Source organism: Geotrypetes seraphini, chromosome 5, assembly GCF_902459505.1.
Source record: "Geotrypetes seraphini chromosome 5, aGeoSer1.1, whole genome shotgun sequence".
NCBI classification, from domain to species: domain Eukaryota; kingdom Metazoa; phylum Chordata; class Amphibia; order Gymnophiona; family Dermophiidae; genus Geotrypetes; species Geotrypetes seraphini.
Window position 1 is genome coordinate 3510159 of NC_047088.1, and position 15654 is coordinate 3525812.

Here is a 15654-nt window from a genome sequence, read left to right on the forward strand (position 1 = left end):
AGAATGGAAAGAAGCTATCATTCGACCAAAGATAAAAAATCCTAAAGAAACAACTTCAGAAATATCAAATTATCGCCCAATAGCCAATTTACCATTCCTCACTAAACTAATAGAAAAAGTCGTATTTAATCAGATAACTAACTTCATAGAAAAAACACATATACTACACCCAAATCAAACTGGATTTAGAGCAAATCACTCAACCGAACACACAATGATAGGACTCACAGCTAACATACAATACCATTTAGATGACCATAAATCAATAATTCTGATTTCACTTGATTTATCTGCAGCTTTTGATACTATAGATCATCATTTACTCATTAATAGACTTTCTTCAATTGGCATCTCAGGACAGGTGCTAAGTTGGTTTAAATCATATTTCCAAGATCGCTCAGCAAAAGTAGTGTTTAATAATTCAACATCTAATAATTTCACCAATTCATTTGGAATTCCACAAGGCTCAATTCTTTCACCGCTTCTATTTAATATTTTTTGGCACCTTTACTGACGCTCAGTCAATCCATTGGATTTTCCACATTTGCATATGCAGATGATATACAATTGCTTCATCCTTTAAATCCATTAGATTCAAATGAGCTAATATCCATAAATAACAAGTTAATACAAATAAGCCAATGGCTTAAGGAGAATATGTTAGCGCTGAATCCAACAAAATCTTCAGTGATGTTTTTCCCCTGGAAAAAAGATCTAAAAGAACAATTTTCATCTCAGATATTATTAAACGATATTCCCCTTCAGCAAGTAAATACAACAAAAATATTGGGAGTAACCTTAGATCAAGAATTTAGCTATCATAATCAAATCAGCACAGTTGTCAAAAGCTGTTTCAATAAATTGCGACTTATCAGATCATTAAACACTTAACATTCTAATTCACTCCCTAATTATTTCTAGGTTGGATTATTGTAATTCTTTATACTGTGGCATAACTCATAAAGAAATAAGAAGACTACAAATAATACAAAATACAGCTATAAAAATTATAACAAACTCAAAAAAATATGATCATGTTACACCTCTTCTACAAGATGCACACTGGTTACCTATTATACACAGAATAACGTTTAAAATCGTATTATTAACATTTAAAATCCAACAATCACACGAGCCGTTATTTCTGGACAGACTACTAATCCCTTACTCTTCACTAAGGACACTGAGACCGACGCAACAAAACTTATTAACCATCCCTTCTTTAAAAATAATTGGGACAAGAAGAGCAACCATATTTTCAGTACAAGCACCCCAACTGTGGAACAATTTACCAATTTATCTATGTAACGAACCATCACTGGCCAAATTCAAACGTGGTTTGAAAAGCATTCTTTATAAAGATGCATACAATACATAGATAAATAATTGTAATAAACACAGTACCTATTCTTTAAAGAATCAAATGAGTAGGACATCAACATGGAAACTATAAGTGCTTTTTAATTTTAATCTTAATCCTCTCTTTTCCCCTCATTCAAAAGATCATTAATACTAATCTGGATCTTTATTTATTCTTCATATTAAAACTATCTACTTTTAAACTGATTAATTATAACTAACATTACCTCTTTCCATGAATCATTTTAAAATAACTGAAGCTCTTTCTATCAATTAATTTTCTTCATAATTTTTTTCTTTTTTCTAAATTGACCCTATCCTTATGTACAAACCTTAAATGTTTTTTTATTTATTTTTCTCTTTTTTATTCTTTTTTAATTAATTTTATAAATTGTATTTCTGCCTTTTACCTACTTGTTTCAGTTTGTATTAATAGAACATAATGATTAGTCTGTATAATAGTCTTATTTGTATTTGTCATCCCTGGCTTTTACAATTATGTAATACGCATTGAAATATTGGATATTGCGTAAAATCAAAATTTAATAAACTCGAAACTTGAACTTGAGAGTGAGGTGGTGGTTCCCCCTCCTCAACTTTTTTTTTGGCGGGGACAGATAATATGACGGATGCATTGTATGGCCTTATGCGAGTTTGGCAAAGGTCTCTGCCTACAGAATGCTATGGTTCAGAAAGTGGGCTGGTGATTCCATTTCCAAGGCTTTTTTGGCTAAACTGCCTTTCAAGAGCAGTTATTGTTTGGCAAAGTTCTGGAAGACCTAATGGACTCTTAGATGGACCATCGCCCTAAGACTCTGTTTGATAACAGATCCAGACTCTCCTGGGGTTCTGGTTCTAATTTTATGGCTAACAGCAATTAAGAACAGAGATTTTCACAGGACTACTAATGATGGTATATTAGCTAAAGGTGGTTCCAGTCTTCAACCTCCATTTCTGCGCCCCTTGCTGAAGAGGCACAATGGCTCCAGGCCGAGGGATGCTCCTCTTCAGATAGGTTTTGGACATTATTAGGTCAGGCTACAAACTGGAATTTGTTCGACCCCTGACAGATTGGATCGTGGACTTTCCTTCAGGTCACCTGGACACAGTGCTCAAGGATTCAGGCACCGTTCAGCACTTGCTGGATATTCAAGCTATGGAACCAGTACATGCCAAAGTAAGGCTCAGAAGATTGGAAACCTATTCTGGCTCTTCAGCACATGAATGTGGCTCTCAAGATTCCCTGCTTCCGAACGGAAACCGTGTGTGCAGTCATTGCAGTTTTATGCCTCTCTGAATCTCACAGAGGCGTACTTGCAAATTCCCATTTTTATGGCCCACTGGAAATTTTTGCGTTTTCATGTTCTGGAATGGCAATACCAGTTCTCGGCCCTGCTCTTTGAGCTGGTGACAGTGCCCCGGACCTTCACCAAAGTGAAGGTGGTAGTGGTGGCTTACCTGCGAAAGATGAGTCTCCAGGTTCACCCTTGCTTAAATGACTGGCTGATCTGAGCTCCCTCACTGACCGAGGGACGGCACACAGTGGAGCGGGTGCTCCAGGTGCTGGAGGACCTAGGCTGGATTGTCAACTTCAGGAAGAGCCATCTGACATCCACACAGTCACTGGAATACCTGGGAGTCCTTTTCGACACGGCAGCAGGCTGCGTCTACCAGAAACCCACAGACAGATGCTGTGTACCTAGATTTCTTCCCTTCTAGAGCGGCCGGCTCCTTCAACATGGGATTAGCTTCAAGTTCTAGGATCCATGGTTGCCACACTTGATGTAGTTCCTTGGGCGAGGGTGCACATGCATCCTCTTCAGCATGCTTTACTCTCTCGCTTGTCTCCACACAGGGATGCCTTGCAGGCCCGTTTGCCTTTGATTCTGGAAGCCCAGGCAAGTATGGACTGGTAGCTTCTCCAACAATCGCTCCGCAGGGGCATACTGCTGCACATTGCCTCCTGGATCATGGTGATACCGACCTTTGGGCTGGGGAGCCCATTGCAATCGTTCTCCTGTTCAGAGGAGTTGAACTTCTTCTCAGCGAAAAAGAAAATCAACTGGTTGAAGCTTAGAGCCATTCGGCTAGCTCTGATGTGACTCTGGAGAGCCAAGACTCAGGAGAACCAAGCGGTCAGGATCTTTTCCAACAATGCGAGAGCAGTAGCCTACATCAATCGCCCACCTTCTTTTCCTTTAGGCGGAATATCACCTCCTAGTGCTGATGGTAGTGCATATGGAAGGAGTAGACAATGTTCAAACAGACTTCTTCAGCAAACAGATTCTGGATCTGGGCGAGTGGGCTCTGTCCGCAATGGCGTTCTGAGCAATAATGCTGGGGTCAGGCCCACTTCGACCTCATGTCCATGGCAAGAAAGTGGATCGCTTCTTTGGTCGAAGATCCAAGCCCGGAAGCAAGGGACTTGACACTCTGGTGCAGCCGTGGCCTCAGGAGATTCTCCTGTATGTCTTTCCTCCTTGACCAATGTTCGGCCAGGTCCTTTGACAAATTGTGGCCCATCCAGGCCACTTCATTCTGGTGGCTCCAGATTGGACTCGCAGGCCGTAGTTCACAGATCTGATAAGTCTGCGCTGGAGTTGCGGCCTTCGGTTTAGCACCTATCTGGACTTCCTCCTGCTGAGTCCAGTGGCCATGGAGGATCCGGGTCACTTTTCTCTTATGGCATGGCTCTTGAGCGTGCAGCCTTAGAGCGCACAGGAGATTCTGCTATGGTTGTTGATACTCTTCTAATGTCTAAGAAGTTGTCTACGGTTTCGACTTCCAACTTTGGTGCGCCCAGGACCAGGTGGACTCTTATTTAGCTCCGATCTCGCTGAGTTTCACCTTTCTTCAGGCTGGTTTGCATAATAGCCTCACTGTGGCTTCTATTTGGGTCCAGGTGGCCAGGCTCTCTTTTTCTAGATCCGAGGAGCTTCGATCCTCGTTGGCATCACATCCTGATATCGCTAGATTTCTGAAGGGGCTCTTCATGTCAGCCCACCAGTTAAGCTACTTTTCACTTCCTGGGACCTCAACTTAATGCGATCTAGCCTTGCCAAGGCTCCTTTTGAGCCCTTTGAGATGTTTCCCTCTTGGACTTGATGCTCAAATCCGTTTTGCTGGTTGCCATTACTTCAGAGCGACGTGTGTTGGAACTACAGGCTCTGACTTGCAGAGAACCATTCCTCCGGTTTTCTGAAACTGGGGTTTCCCTTTGGACGGTTCCTTCCTTCCTGCCAAAGGTGGTTTCGGCTTTCCATGTTAATCAGGAAGTGCATTTGACAGTCTTTCATTTGACAGTCTTTCAATTGACAGGTTCCAAGACACAGGACCACCTGTTGAAAATACTGGATGTACACAGAGTTCTTCTGTGTTCTAAGGAGTTTTGTCTCTGACCATTTGTTTGTGGGGACTCATTCAGTTAAGTGGGGTGCTCCCACTTCCAAGGCCACGATTTCCAGATGGATGCATAGGGCTATTTTGTCAGCCTACATTCTTTCACAGAAGTAGTCTCCCGATTCCGTCAAGGCGCATTCTACCAGGAGTGTGGTTTCTTCATGGGCAGAAGCTAGATCTATCTCTCCTGAGATTTGCAGAGCTGCGACGTGGTCTTCTCTTCACACATTTGCCAAGTTCTACAGAGTGGATGTGGTGGCAAGACAGGACTCCACCATTGGGTCCTCAGTCTTAAGGGTTGGCACAGCAAGCCCACCTTAGTTTTTTGGGGGGACTGCTTTTGTACGTCCCTACTGTCTAGAATGTCTCATGTATTGCACTGGAAAAATAGATTATGTACTTACCACGACTATGGAGATGGTGCGGTATACAAACCTAAGGTTTAGTTTAGTTTAGTTTACCCTGGTAAGGTCTTTTCTAGTAGATAAGTAAGACATTCTAGTCTCCTGCCCTGTCCTTCCTGCGCCTGCCTACTTTTTCAATCTGTTTTATGCTTTTCCAAATTGACTCTTGGATGCCTGTGAGCCATTGAGGGCTAGGAAGAATTTGTATATATATTTTAATTTATTAGGGAGTAGTTTCTGAGCTCCTTTGAAGCCAATGTTGGCAGTTAATGGTACTGTCTAGTTACTTTTGAGCAGAACGCTTGTTTCAACCTGTTGCTACAGGTGCCTCTACTTCACATATATTGGGTGGCTCTATGTGCTTGGGTACTTACTGAAGGTGGAGCAAGAGAGCCTAGTGAAGTACAGTACTCCCTCTGAATCTGCGGTTTCAGTACCCGCAGATTCGGTTATTTGTAATTTTTTTTTTTCTTTTTTTAAAGAAACACTGCATCCTGGACTTCCCCCAAACCTTACCTGGTGGTCTAGCAGCGAGACTACAATGGGAACTCACGGCAGCCATTTTGATGATGGCTCTGCACAAGGCAGGAGCGTAGGATGATCAATCCTGCCCCGCATCACCTGTAGACCACCAGATAAGGTCTGGGGAAGGTCCAGGATACAGGAGGAAGGCAGGGGTGGGTCAGAGCTGGCCCTGAAAGTTATCTGCGATATTTCAATTTTCACAGGCCGGCTCTGCCCCTAACCCCCACAGATATTGAGGGTCTGTTGTATAACAGAGGCAGAGTGAAAAATCCGGAGTGGATTCCTTCTGCAATAGCATGCAGCTAAAGGAAAATAACCCTACTGTCTAGAATATCTCACCTATCTACTGGAAAAGAACTTACCAAGGTAAGTACATAATCTCTTTTAATCTATTGTTTCTTTTAAGATTTCTAGTATGATTAGAAATTACCGATTGCTTATTAATTGTTCTGATATATTCCTAAATTCATTTGTACTCATTTACTACATGTTTTGATTTTTAGGATAGCTCAGATTGTTCCTTTGATAATAACTTATTTGGTAGACCTTTTTACAACCCTTGCTAAAGTCTCTAATGACCTGTTCCTGGCCATATCCAATGGCCTCTACTTTATCCTCATCCTTCTCGATCTGTCTGTTGCCTTTGATACTGTTGATCACCCCATACTTCTTGGTACACTACCCTTGCTGGAATTCCAATGTTCTGTTTTCTCCTGGTTTTCATCCTATCTATCTCATTGTACTTTCAGTGTATGCAATGGAGGAACCTCCTCCACTACTATCCCACTGTCAATTGGTGTACTTCAAGGCTCTCTCTAGGACCTCTCCTTTTCTCCATATATACTCGCTCCTTGATGCACTGATCTTCTCCCATGGTTTTCAGTATCACCTCTTTGCTGATGATTCCCAGATCTACTTCTCCATACCACATATCTCTACAGGGATCCAGGCCCGAGTCTCAGTCTGCTTGTTCAATATTGCCACCTGAATGTTTCACCACCATCTAAAACTGAATAGGGTTAAGGCTGAACTCCTTGGAGGCACGTGATACCAGGAGGGTGAACGGACGTGCCTCTGTGTAGCTCCAGGCCGCGCCTTCATCTATTGCTACTTTATCTGCTTTCACCGGCTGGCGTTGTGCCCTAAACTGCAGATTCGAAGGTCCTCGAGCGGCTGCATCTGTCCTATCATTTCACCCCGCACAGAACAGGTTGATGGCAACTAAATCTACCCGGACTGCGAGAGACAGGCCGAGGGGACCGGACAGCAAAATGGCGGAGCACCACAAAATGGTGGTTCAGGAGCTTACCCGTTCCCTCACCTTGGTCATGGAGGACAAGCTGGCCACCATCCATACCTTCATGGAAGGTATTAAGGAAAGCCTGGATTCCCAGGCTGGTCGGCTGCAGCGGGCTGAGGACCGCATAGCTCAGCAGGAAGACACCGTGGCTAATCATGAGGAGCACCTCTGCACGTTGGAAACAGAGAAAAAGGCTTTGCTGGATCGCCTCAAGTATCAGGAGAACAGAGGCCGTCGTAACAACCTATGCTTTGTGGGGATCCCCAATTCCATTCACAATGTCGATCTTCGTCACTGGTTGGAGGACTGGCTGCCTAAGGCTGTTGCCCTACCTAACCCTCTGGCACCTTATTCTATCGAACGAGCTCACAGACTGGGATCCCGCCGGGATGAGGAGTCCAGGCCCCGGCTGGTCATTGCGAGATTCCTCAATTACACCGTAAAGGAGCGAGTGCTGGCCCACTACCGTCGTGGAAAGGATCTTAACCTGCAGCTGGAGCGTCACAGGGTGCTTATTTTTCAGTACTTCTCGCCTCAGGTCTCGTCGTGGCACCGGGCCATGGCACCCCACTGCAGTGAGTTATTCAAGCGCAATATCCGCTTTTCTCTATTGTACCTTGCCAGAGCCCGAGTGACCTACAATAATTCCACCACATTCTACAATACCCCGGCTGAGTTGGAGGGATTCATCAAAACTCTGCCTGCTGTGGCATGTGGGGACCGTGGTGCCTCATGAATCGGTTCCGAACTGGCATTTGGGCAAGCCCCCCTTCTGCTAAGTTGTTCTGTTTTGTTTATGGCCCGTTGGATGTAGGGGGGTTGCTGTGATGACCTGCTTTGGCCATTTGTTCTGATGAGTGTCGGGTCCTGGGGCAGCCACTTGGGTGCCCTGTGCAGTGTGAGTGACCGCTGTGGTCGGCTCCCCTTAGGATGTAGTAGCCTTGCAGTGAGGGTTGAGGAGCTGCGTTTTTCTGAAGGACTGACCAATATTGGTGGCTGCTACCTGGTTGTGCCTGGCCATATTACCCTGGCTTCGATGCTTTGCACATAAGGAATCCTGCCTTTACGCTTCTGGCTGCGTAATCCTGGGTGAGCCCCCTGTGCCCATCTTCGGTTGGAGTCTTGAGGCTCACATGTTTTCTGGGGCCTTGGCAGTTTATTTTTTGTCCCCTCTTATGTTTTGTTGCTTGCTTATTTCTATTGTGACTTTATCTCTTTGGGACTCCATGCATGGATTTTCGCTTCCAGATTTTGTTGTCTGATATTTATGCTCAGGCCCTTCCGTGCGCCAGACCATCGCACATGGGGGGCCATGGCAGAGACGGGTTGGACTGCTGTTCTTTGTGGTGTGGCCCGGGGCTACACGATTGCCTTGTTCTAGGGGTTGGGGATTAGCTGGGATTTTTCCATGCTGAGACTGGGTTTTGGGTTTGGTTGAGAGGGGAGGTGGGGGTGCTTAACTACTTTGTACTTTGGTGGGGGAGTGGACCAACGAACTTCAGATGGCTGTCTCTGTCCATGACATTAGGCTGCTCTTCCAAACACTTTATCTTCATGTGAAAGCGGTGACACTGCAGGAGACTCAATACAAACTCCTGCACCGTTCCTATATTACCCGGGCTCGAGGGCATGTCATGGGGTTATGGCCAGACGATAAATGTATTAGATGTAAAACCCACAGGGGCACTTTTCTTCACCTGCCAGAAACTGACTCTATGGGACTCTGTCCAGCGTTGTCTTGCTACTTCCTGCACAGACCGGTGCCCTGGAATACATCTGCTTTGCTTTTGGGGGATGTCCAAGATCTTCAGCACCATGGCCTGGATTCGCCTTCTCAGAAATTTGTTTTACACGCTATTCTTATGGGAAAAAGACTTATCCTGCACTACTGGATCTCCGAGGAGGCTCCCCCATTCCATATGTGGACAGCTTTGATGAAACAGCAGTCACGCTTTGAGTTGGACACATATTCATTGTGTCCACAAATCCCCTGGAAGCTTTACTGTTCCCTTTGGTAGCAGTTCTTGGACTCTGATGTTTAACTGTTTTTGACTGTCTCTACATGCCGGAATGTTTTAGTTTCCCAGATATTTTTGTTGAGCTTTTGTTTTCCTTTGAGGGTGAGTTCTTGGTTCTTTGTGTGTCCTCCTTTATGCGGCCTGAAGACTGGTGTTTTTTCTCTTCTCTGTTTCGGGCCGCATATCCGCTGGACATTTTCTTGGACCCCATGCTTGCTTGCTTATTTGCTCATTTCCGTCTTTCTTTACTTGGCTCAGTAAGGTGTGTGTGCGTGTATGTACGTGTACGGGTGTCTGGGTGTGTTTCATTTGGGGTGCGGCTGATCTGATTGGGTGTAGTGAGTTTGTTTTGAATTGTTTGGGGATTCTGGTTGATGTTCTTTTTCCTTAAAATGGACAAGGGCCTCTCTGGCTGGCAGGTTGCTTTTTCACTCCTTTTTGTTTTTGTTACTGATGGGGTTATGAGGCAGCTCTGCTCTGTACCTTTGTGAATTACTTTCTTCCTTGTATCCTCTGCTCTTTTTGAATGCATTGTTCGTTCTGTTACCTGGTGTTTTTGCTCTTGTTTGCCGGTTGCCTTTTGTCTTAATAAACATGATATTAAAAAAAAAAAAAAAGACTGGGCTCCTTATCTTTCCCTCTCCCCTGTTCTCCTCCCTGTCTTGTCGGCTCGCAACTTTGAGGTTATCTTTAATTCATATCTCTCCTTCTCCGCTCAGATTCAACAAACCGCTAAAGCCTGTCACTTCTTCCTCTTTAATAGTATCAAAATCTGACCTCTCCTTTTTGAACATTCTATCAAAACCCTTATGCACACTTTTATCATCTCTTGCATAGATTACTGCAGCTTGCTTCTCTCATGTCTTCCACTCAACCATTTCTCTCCCCATCAATGCATGAAAAATTCTGCTGCATGACTTATATTCCATAAGAGCCACCACACTCACATTATCCCTCTCCTCAGGTAACTTCACTGGCTCCCCATCCATTTCCAAATACAGTTCAAACTCCTCTTACTGAGTTACTAGTACACTCACTCTGCAGACCCTCAATATCTCTCCACATTTCTCTCCCGCTGTGCTACCACTCATGAACTCTGTTCATCGGGTAAGTCCCTCCTATCCGTACCCTTCTCCTCCACTGCGTACTCCAGACTCCATCCCTTCTATCTTGCTGCACTGTATGCATAGAACAAACTGCCTCAGTCTTTACGTTAGGCGTGGTCTCTAGAATTATTGAAATCCACTTTTTCAATGCTGCCTTCAACTCCTAACTCCCACGCACCATAAAATTACGTATGAGCATCCTATCATTCTCTCTGAAAGTCTGTCTGTCCAATTAGATTTTAAGCATTTCTGAGCAGGGGCTGTCATAGTAACATACATAGTAGATGACGGCAGATGAAGACCCGAATGGTCCATCCAGTCTGCCCAACCTGATTCAATTTAAATTTTTCTTCTTAGCTATTTCTGGGCAAGAATCCAAAGCTCTACCTGGTAGTGTGCTTGGGTTCCAACTGCCGAAATCTCCATCAAAACCTACTCCATCCCATCTACACCCTCCCAGCCATTGAAGCCCTCTCCAGCCCATCCTCCCTCAAATGGCCATAGGAACATAAGAACATAAGCATCGCCTCTGCTGAGTCAGACCATGGGTCCATCACACCCAGCAGTCCGCTCCTGCAGCAGCCCCCCCCCATGTCTATGACCTGTAAGTGATCTTGTTACCTAAAACATTTTATTCCCTAATCATTTAATATCCTGTATAGTAACCATCTAACTATACCCTTCAATCCCCTTTTCCTTCAGGAAATCATCTAATCCCTTTTTGAAACCCAATATCATACTCTGTCCTACCACTTCCTCTGGAAGCACATTCCAAGTATCCACCACCCTTTGAGTGAAGAATTTCCTAGCATTTGTTCTGAATCTGTCACCTTTCAGTTTTTTTTGAATGCCCTCTTGTTTTTGTTGCCCCTGCTAGTCTGAAGAATCTGTCCCTCTCTACCTTCTCTATCCCCTTCATGATCTTATAAGTTTCTATCATGCCCTTCTAAGTCTCCGCTTCTCCAGAAACAGACCATGCAAGTCTGCCCAATACTGGCCTTAGTTCAATATTTAATATTATTTTCTGATTCTAGATCCTCTGTGTTCATCCCATGCTTCTTTGAACTCCGTCACCATTTTCCTCTCCACCACCTCTCTCGGGAGCGCATTCCAGGCATCCACCACCCTCTCCGTAAAGTAGAATTTCCTAACATTGCCCCTGAATCTACCACCCCTCAACCTCAAATTATGTCCTCTGGTTTTACCATTTTTCTTTCTCTGGAAAAGATTTTGTTCTACGTTAATACCCTTCAAGTATTTGAACGTCTGAATCATATCTCCCCTGTCCCTCCTTTCCTCTAGGGTATACATATTCAGGGCTTCCAGTCTTTCCTCATACGTCTTCTGGCGCAAGCCTCCTATCATTTTCGTCGCCCTCCTCTGGACCACCTCAAGCCTTCTTATGTCCTTCGCCAGATACAGTCTCCAAAATTGAACACAATACTCCAAGTGGGGCCTCACCAACGACCTGTACAGGGGCATCAACACCTTCTTCCTTCTACTGACTATGCCTCAGCATCCTTCTGGCAGCAGCCATCGCTTTGTCACACTGCTTTTTCGCCTTTAGATTTTCGGACACTATTACCCCAAGATCCCTCTCCCCATCCGTGCATATCAGCTTCTCACCTGTCTATTAAGTGTTGATTGTACAGTACTGTGTATGCTTTAGAAATGATAAATAGTAGTAGTAGTAATAATCCTGCTAATGCATAAGACATCCCCACTAGGACTCCTGATGAAAGCATTAATGCCGGTATCTCACTACAGTTTTTAATCCTGAGCATCTAGGATGAATTCCACTGTGCTTTTTCTTTGTTTGTGTTCTAAGGGATTACCTTGGTTTTTCTCCTCTTTTTTATTTATTCATTCAATTTTCTATACTGTTCTAGAGGAGCTCAGAATGGTTTACATGAATTTATTCAGGTACTAAATGAGGCATTGGGGGGATTAAGTGACTTGCTCAGGGTCACAAGGAGCAATGTGGGTTTAAACCCACAACCCCGGGGTGCTGAGGCTATAGCTTTAACCACTGCACCACACTCTCCCCTGAAACGGAAATAATTCCTGAGATCAAATGAACTAATCAATGATAATCCTCTGAAAGTTTTCCACTGTAAATGCCCTGTTGGCAGAACAACAGCAGAGCTACTGGTGAGCAGCTCAGATGGAAGATGTCAGAGGGTGAGGGCAAAAATGACAGCAGGGGGCTTGGGATATTTGGCGAGACATGATGCAGGAGATTCTAAGGGGAAGAAATAGCTCCAAATGGGTCTGGTATTTTGGAGTCACGAGCTGCAGGTGCTGGTGTCACGGGGCTGGCTGTGTGTTGTCCGTGACCTGTGGGACATGTGCAATATAGTTAGGGTGGTGCTGAGAGGGGGGGGACTAGGTTTCTAGGGGATGATGATGCAGAGCTGATATTTTGGATGCTGGGCAGCTGTGGCCATGACTATGAGAGTTATGGTGGTGCTGTAGGGTCAGAAGTATTCAGGGGATGAACCTGTAGAGCTGTACTTTGATCTGCAGAGATGGTCTACCACACTTCCATAGTATGCAAGTTAGGATTTTAATCAAGAAGCTTGTCGATGGTCAGGGAAACATTTGGGCCCTCCTGACACTGTTGAGTCAGGTGGATACTCGTAAGGAATAATACAATGAAGTCAATGTTCTTTTTTTTTTTTTGTATCCCAGGGATATACCACCTACAGTTCACACATGGGCTTGCAGCAGCATTCCTCCCAACCTGGCTCCATGGTACCTCCTACCTACTCTAACCAACCCTACCAGAGCTCCCATCCCCCCTCCACTCCAGCACTGCCAGATCCTCGACAGATGCAGCAGAGACCAAGTGGATATGTGCATCAACAGGCCCCAGGATATGGACACGCCATGCAGAATACACAGAGGTACTGTGCAAGTACAGGACATACAAGGGCTGGCCCAAACATTCGGCAAAGACTACGACTGCTACTAGTTGTTATTTCTATACCAGACACACACAGTGCTGTACATTAAACACGCAAGAGATGGTCCCTGCTCGAAAGAACTTACAGTCTACTGGACAAAAGTGGTGAATCAATATTAGGGAAATACAAAGGGAGGGTAGAGGACCACAGAGGGAATAACGAGCCAATATGGTGCTTTTACAAGCTAATAGGGTTAAGACTTAATCAGCTCCATTTTATTCCTTTGAGATGAGACCATTGTTATTTATCTCTAGAAAAAGAGTTCTCGAATTAAGTGCTTCATGTTATTAGTTTGGGTAGCAGAAGAAAAAAAAAATTTAAATTGAATCAGGTTGGGCAGACTGGATGGACCATTCGGATCTTTATCTGCCGTCATCTACTATGTTACTATGGACACTAGCAAGATGGTTTGAGTGTAGGCCAGAGCCTTGTCCTCAATTTGAGTGTGCCCCTTTTTGCTTCAAATTTGAGGAGTTTAATTTGGCTTCAATACTTTTTCTTGATATATTAGAAGACCCCCCCTGTGGCTTCAAGAGGTTCACCCAATACAATTGGGTGATCTCAGTAACAGATCTTCACTCTTGGTGCATCGGGTGCCTTGGACCTGATCATGATCCTAACTTTTCTCTCTGTTAGCAAATGCCATTGTGGAGGCACCAGAAGCATTGACATACAAGTTTTATTTAAGATTTGATATACACCCAAAGTCTTAATTTCATAGCGTATTAAAAATGGGGAAAACTTTACATATAAAATATAACAATAGACAAGCCTTTGGGTAACAAGATTGGTACAAAATGGAAGAGGGAAGAACTACAATAATTATAGTAAAGAGAGGACATACAAAGAAAACACAACCAGGCAAGGTTGGGATAAGATAAAAATTGTAGAACAAAGAGCGTTTTGAAACAAAAAACTGAACTTGGTCAATGAAGTCTTGACCAAAAATTCATAATCACTGAAGCTGTGTCTCGAAGACATCCCTATATAGAAAGCTTTTTAAGGAGCCTTTGAATCTATCTAATGCTGTTTCATTACATAAGTACCCTGGTAAAGCGTTACATAGCTGAGGACCTGTCACTCACAGTTTTATGAATGTTTTGGGAGCCATTGGCTAAATTTTGTAAGGAGGAATAAATGAGTTTTATTTTATAGACATGTAAACATACACATCCAGGGAGGGGGAGGGGAGGAAATGGAATGGGAACTTGATTTAGGGATTTCATGAATAGTTTTATTAAGGTTTTATTTTACTTGTATATCTGGTGGGAGGGTGGGGATAATATAATTGTACGTTGAAGTCTGTAAGTTCCATTGTGCTTGTTTTTACGTATCCATATTTGTGAATCATTTGTTGCACAATTGTAGTTGAAAAACTTAATAAAGAATTTTAAAGATCATCTTGGTGCCAATAGTTTTCAAAGAAGGAACAGTGAACAAATGATATTCTGTTGATCTTAATGTTCTGGATGGGTAAGGTATGAGGAGACGATCGAGAAATATCGGGGAGCTTATAAGTCGAATTTTGAAAATTATTAATGCTATTTTATAGGTGATTCTATGTGAGACTGGGAGCCAATGAGCGTTTTTCAAAAAAGGAGTCACATGGTCAAACTTTTTTGAGTTTGTGATAATTTTTATAGCTGTATTTTGGATTATTTGTAGTCTTTTGAGTTCTTTTGGGGAGATGCCTTTATATAATGAATTACAGTAATCCAGTCTTGATATAATGAATGAATGAATGAAAATGTTTAGAGCTACTGAATCTAACACTTTTGCTCTAATTAACACTTTTGCTCTAATTAACACTTTTGATCTAATTAAACGTAGTTTGTAGAAGCAGGTTTTGACCACAGAACTAATTTGGTTGTGATAAGAAAGCTTATGATCAAGGACTACCTCTAAGATTTTTACGGACTTGACAGTTTGTAGAGGAATTTTGTCAAGCCTGATTTGAGATGGTAATGTAAGATCTTCTTTCCACAGAAACAGCATTGAGGGTGATTTCGCTATGTTTAGTGACAGCATGTTTTCTTTGAGCCACTGACATACACTGTGAACCAAAACAAAACCAGCCAAAACTTTTTTTTTGTCATATCTCTTCCACAGAACTTGACCGATTCTTATCAAATTTAGTGTATCATTTCCTGAATGAAGTTGATATAAAATGTTGTAAATATTTCCCACCACACTACAGCACTACTGTGTGAAAATGAATTATTGCTGTGGGATACGCACAGAAGCAGACAATAGTAACAGTGTCTGTATCAAAATGGTTTTCGCTGCAGAAGACCAAATTCTGATAAAGAACTTGGTACTGCTATAATGTTACAACAGTCAATGATTGTTGAAAGAGTTCCCACATAAGAGTTGGAATAAAAACAGCCTTGATATGCTGCTACGCAAGATCTGAGCAACGGGCACTGTGGATCATAAGCCAGGCAGAGAATGACCGCGCTTGATTCGCACACAAGCACATTGATGTTGTATGTGATCTTGTACTGAGTCAGGAGGATGCACCTTAAGCGCACCAAACAACTCAACAAATCGCAAGAGAAGCAGGAATAAGCCAGACAA

At 43.3% G+C, this 15654-nt stretch overlaps 1 protein-coding gene across 1 annotated transcript in view; it reads left to right on the plus strand.

Annotated features, from left to right (window-relative positions):
• MED12 (mediator complex subunit 12) overlaps nt 1-15654 on the plus strand; it is a 708291-nt gene that overhangs the window by 643631 nt on the left and 49006 nt on the right. The window contains exon 40 of the mRNA XM_033943934.1: nt 12803-13017. Within this exon, the coding sequence (XP_033799825.1) occupies nt 12803-13017 (215 nt within the window). The remainder of the gene's footprint in view (nt 1-12802; nt 13018-15654) is intronic.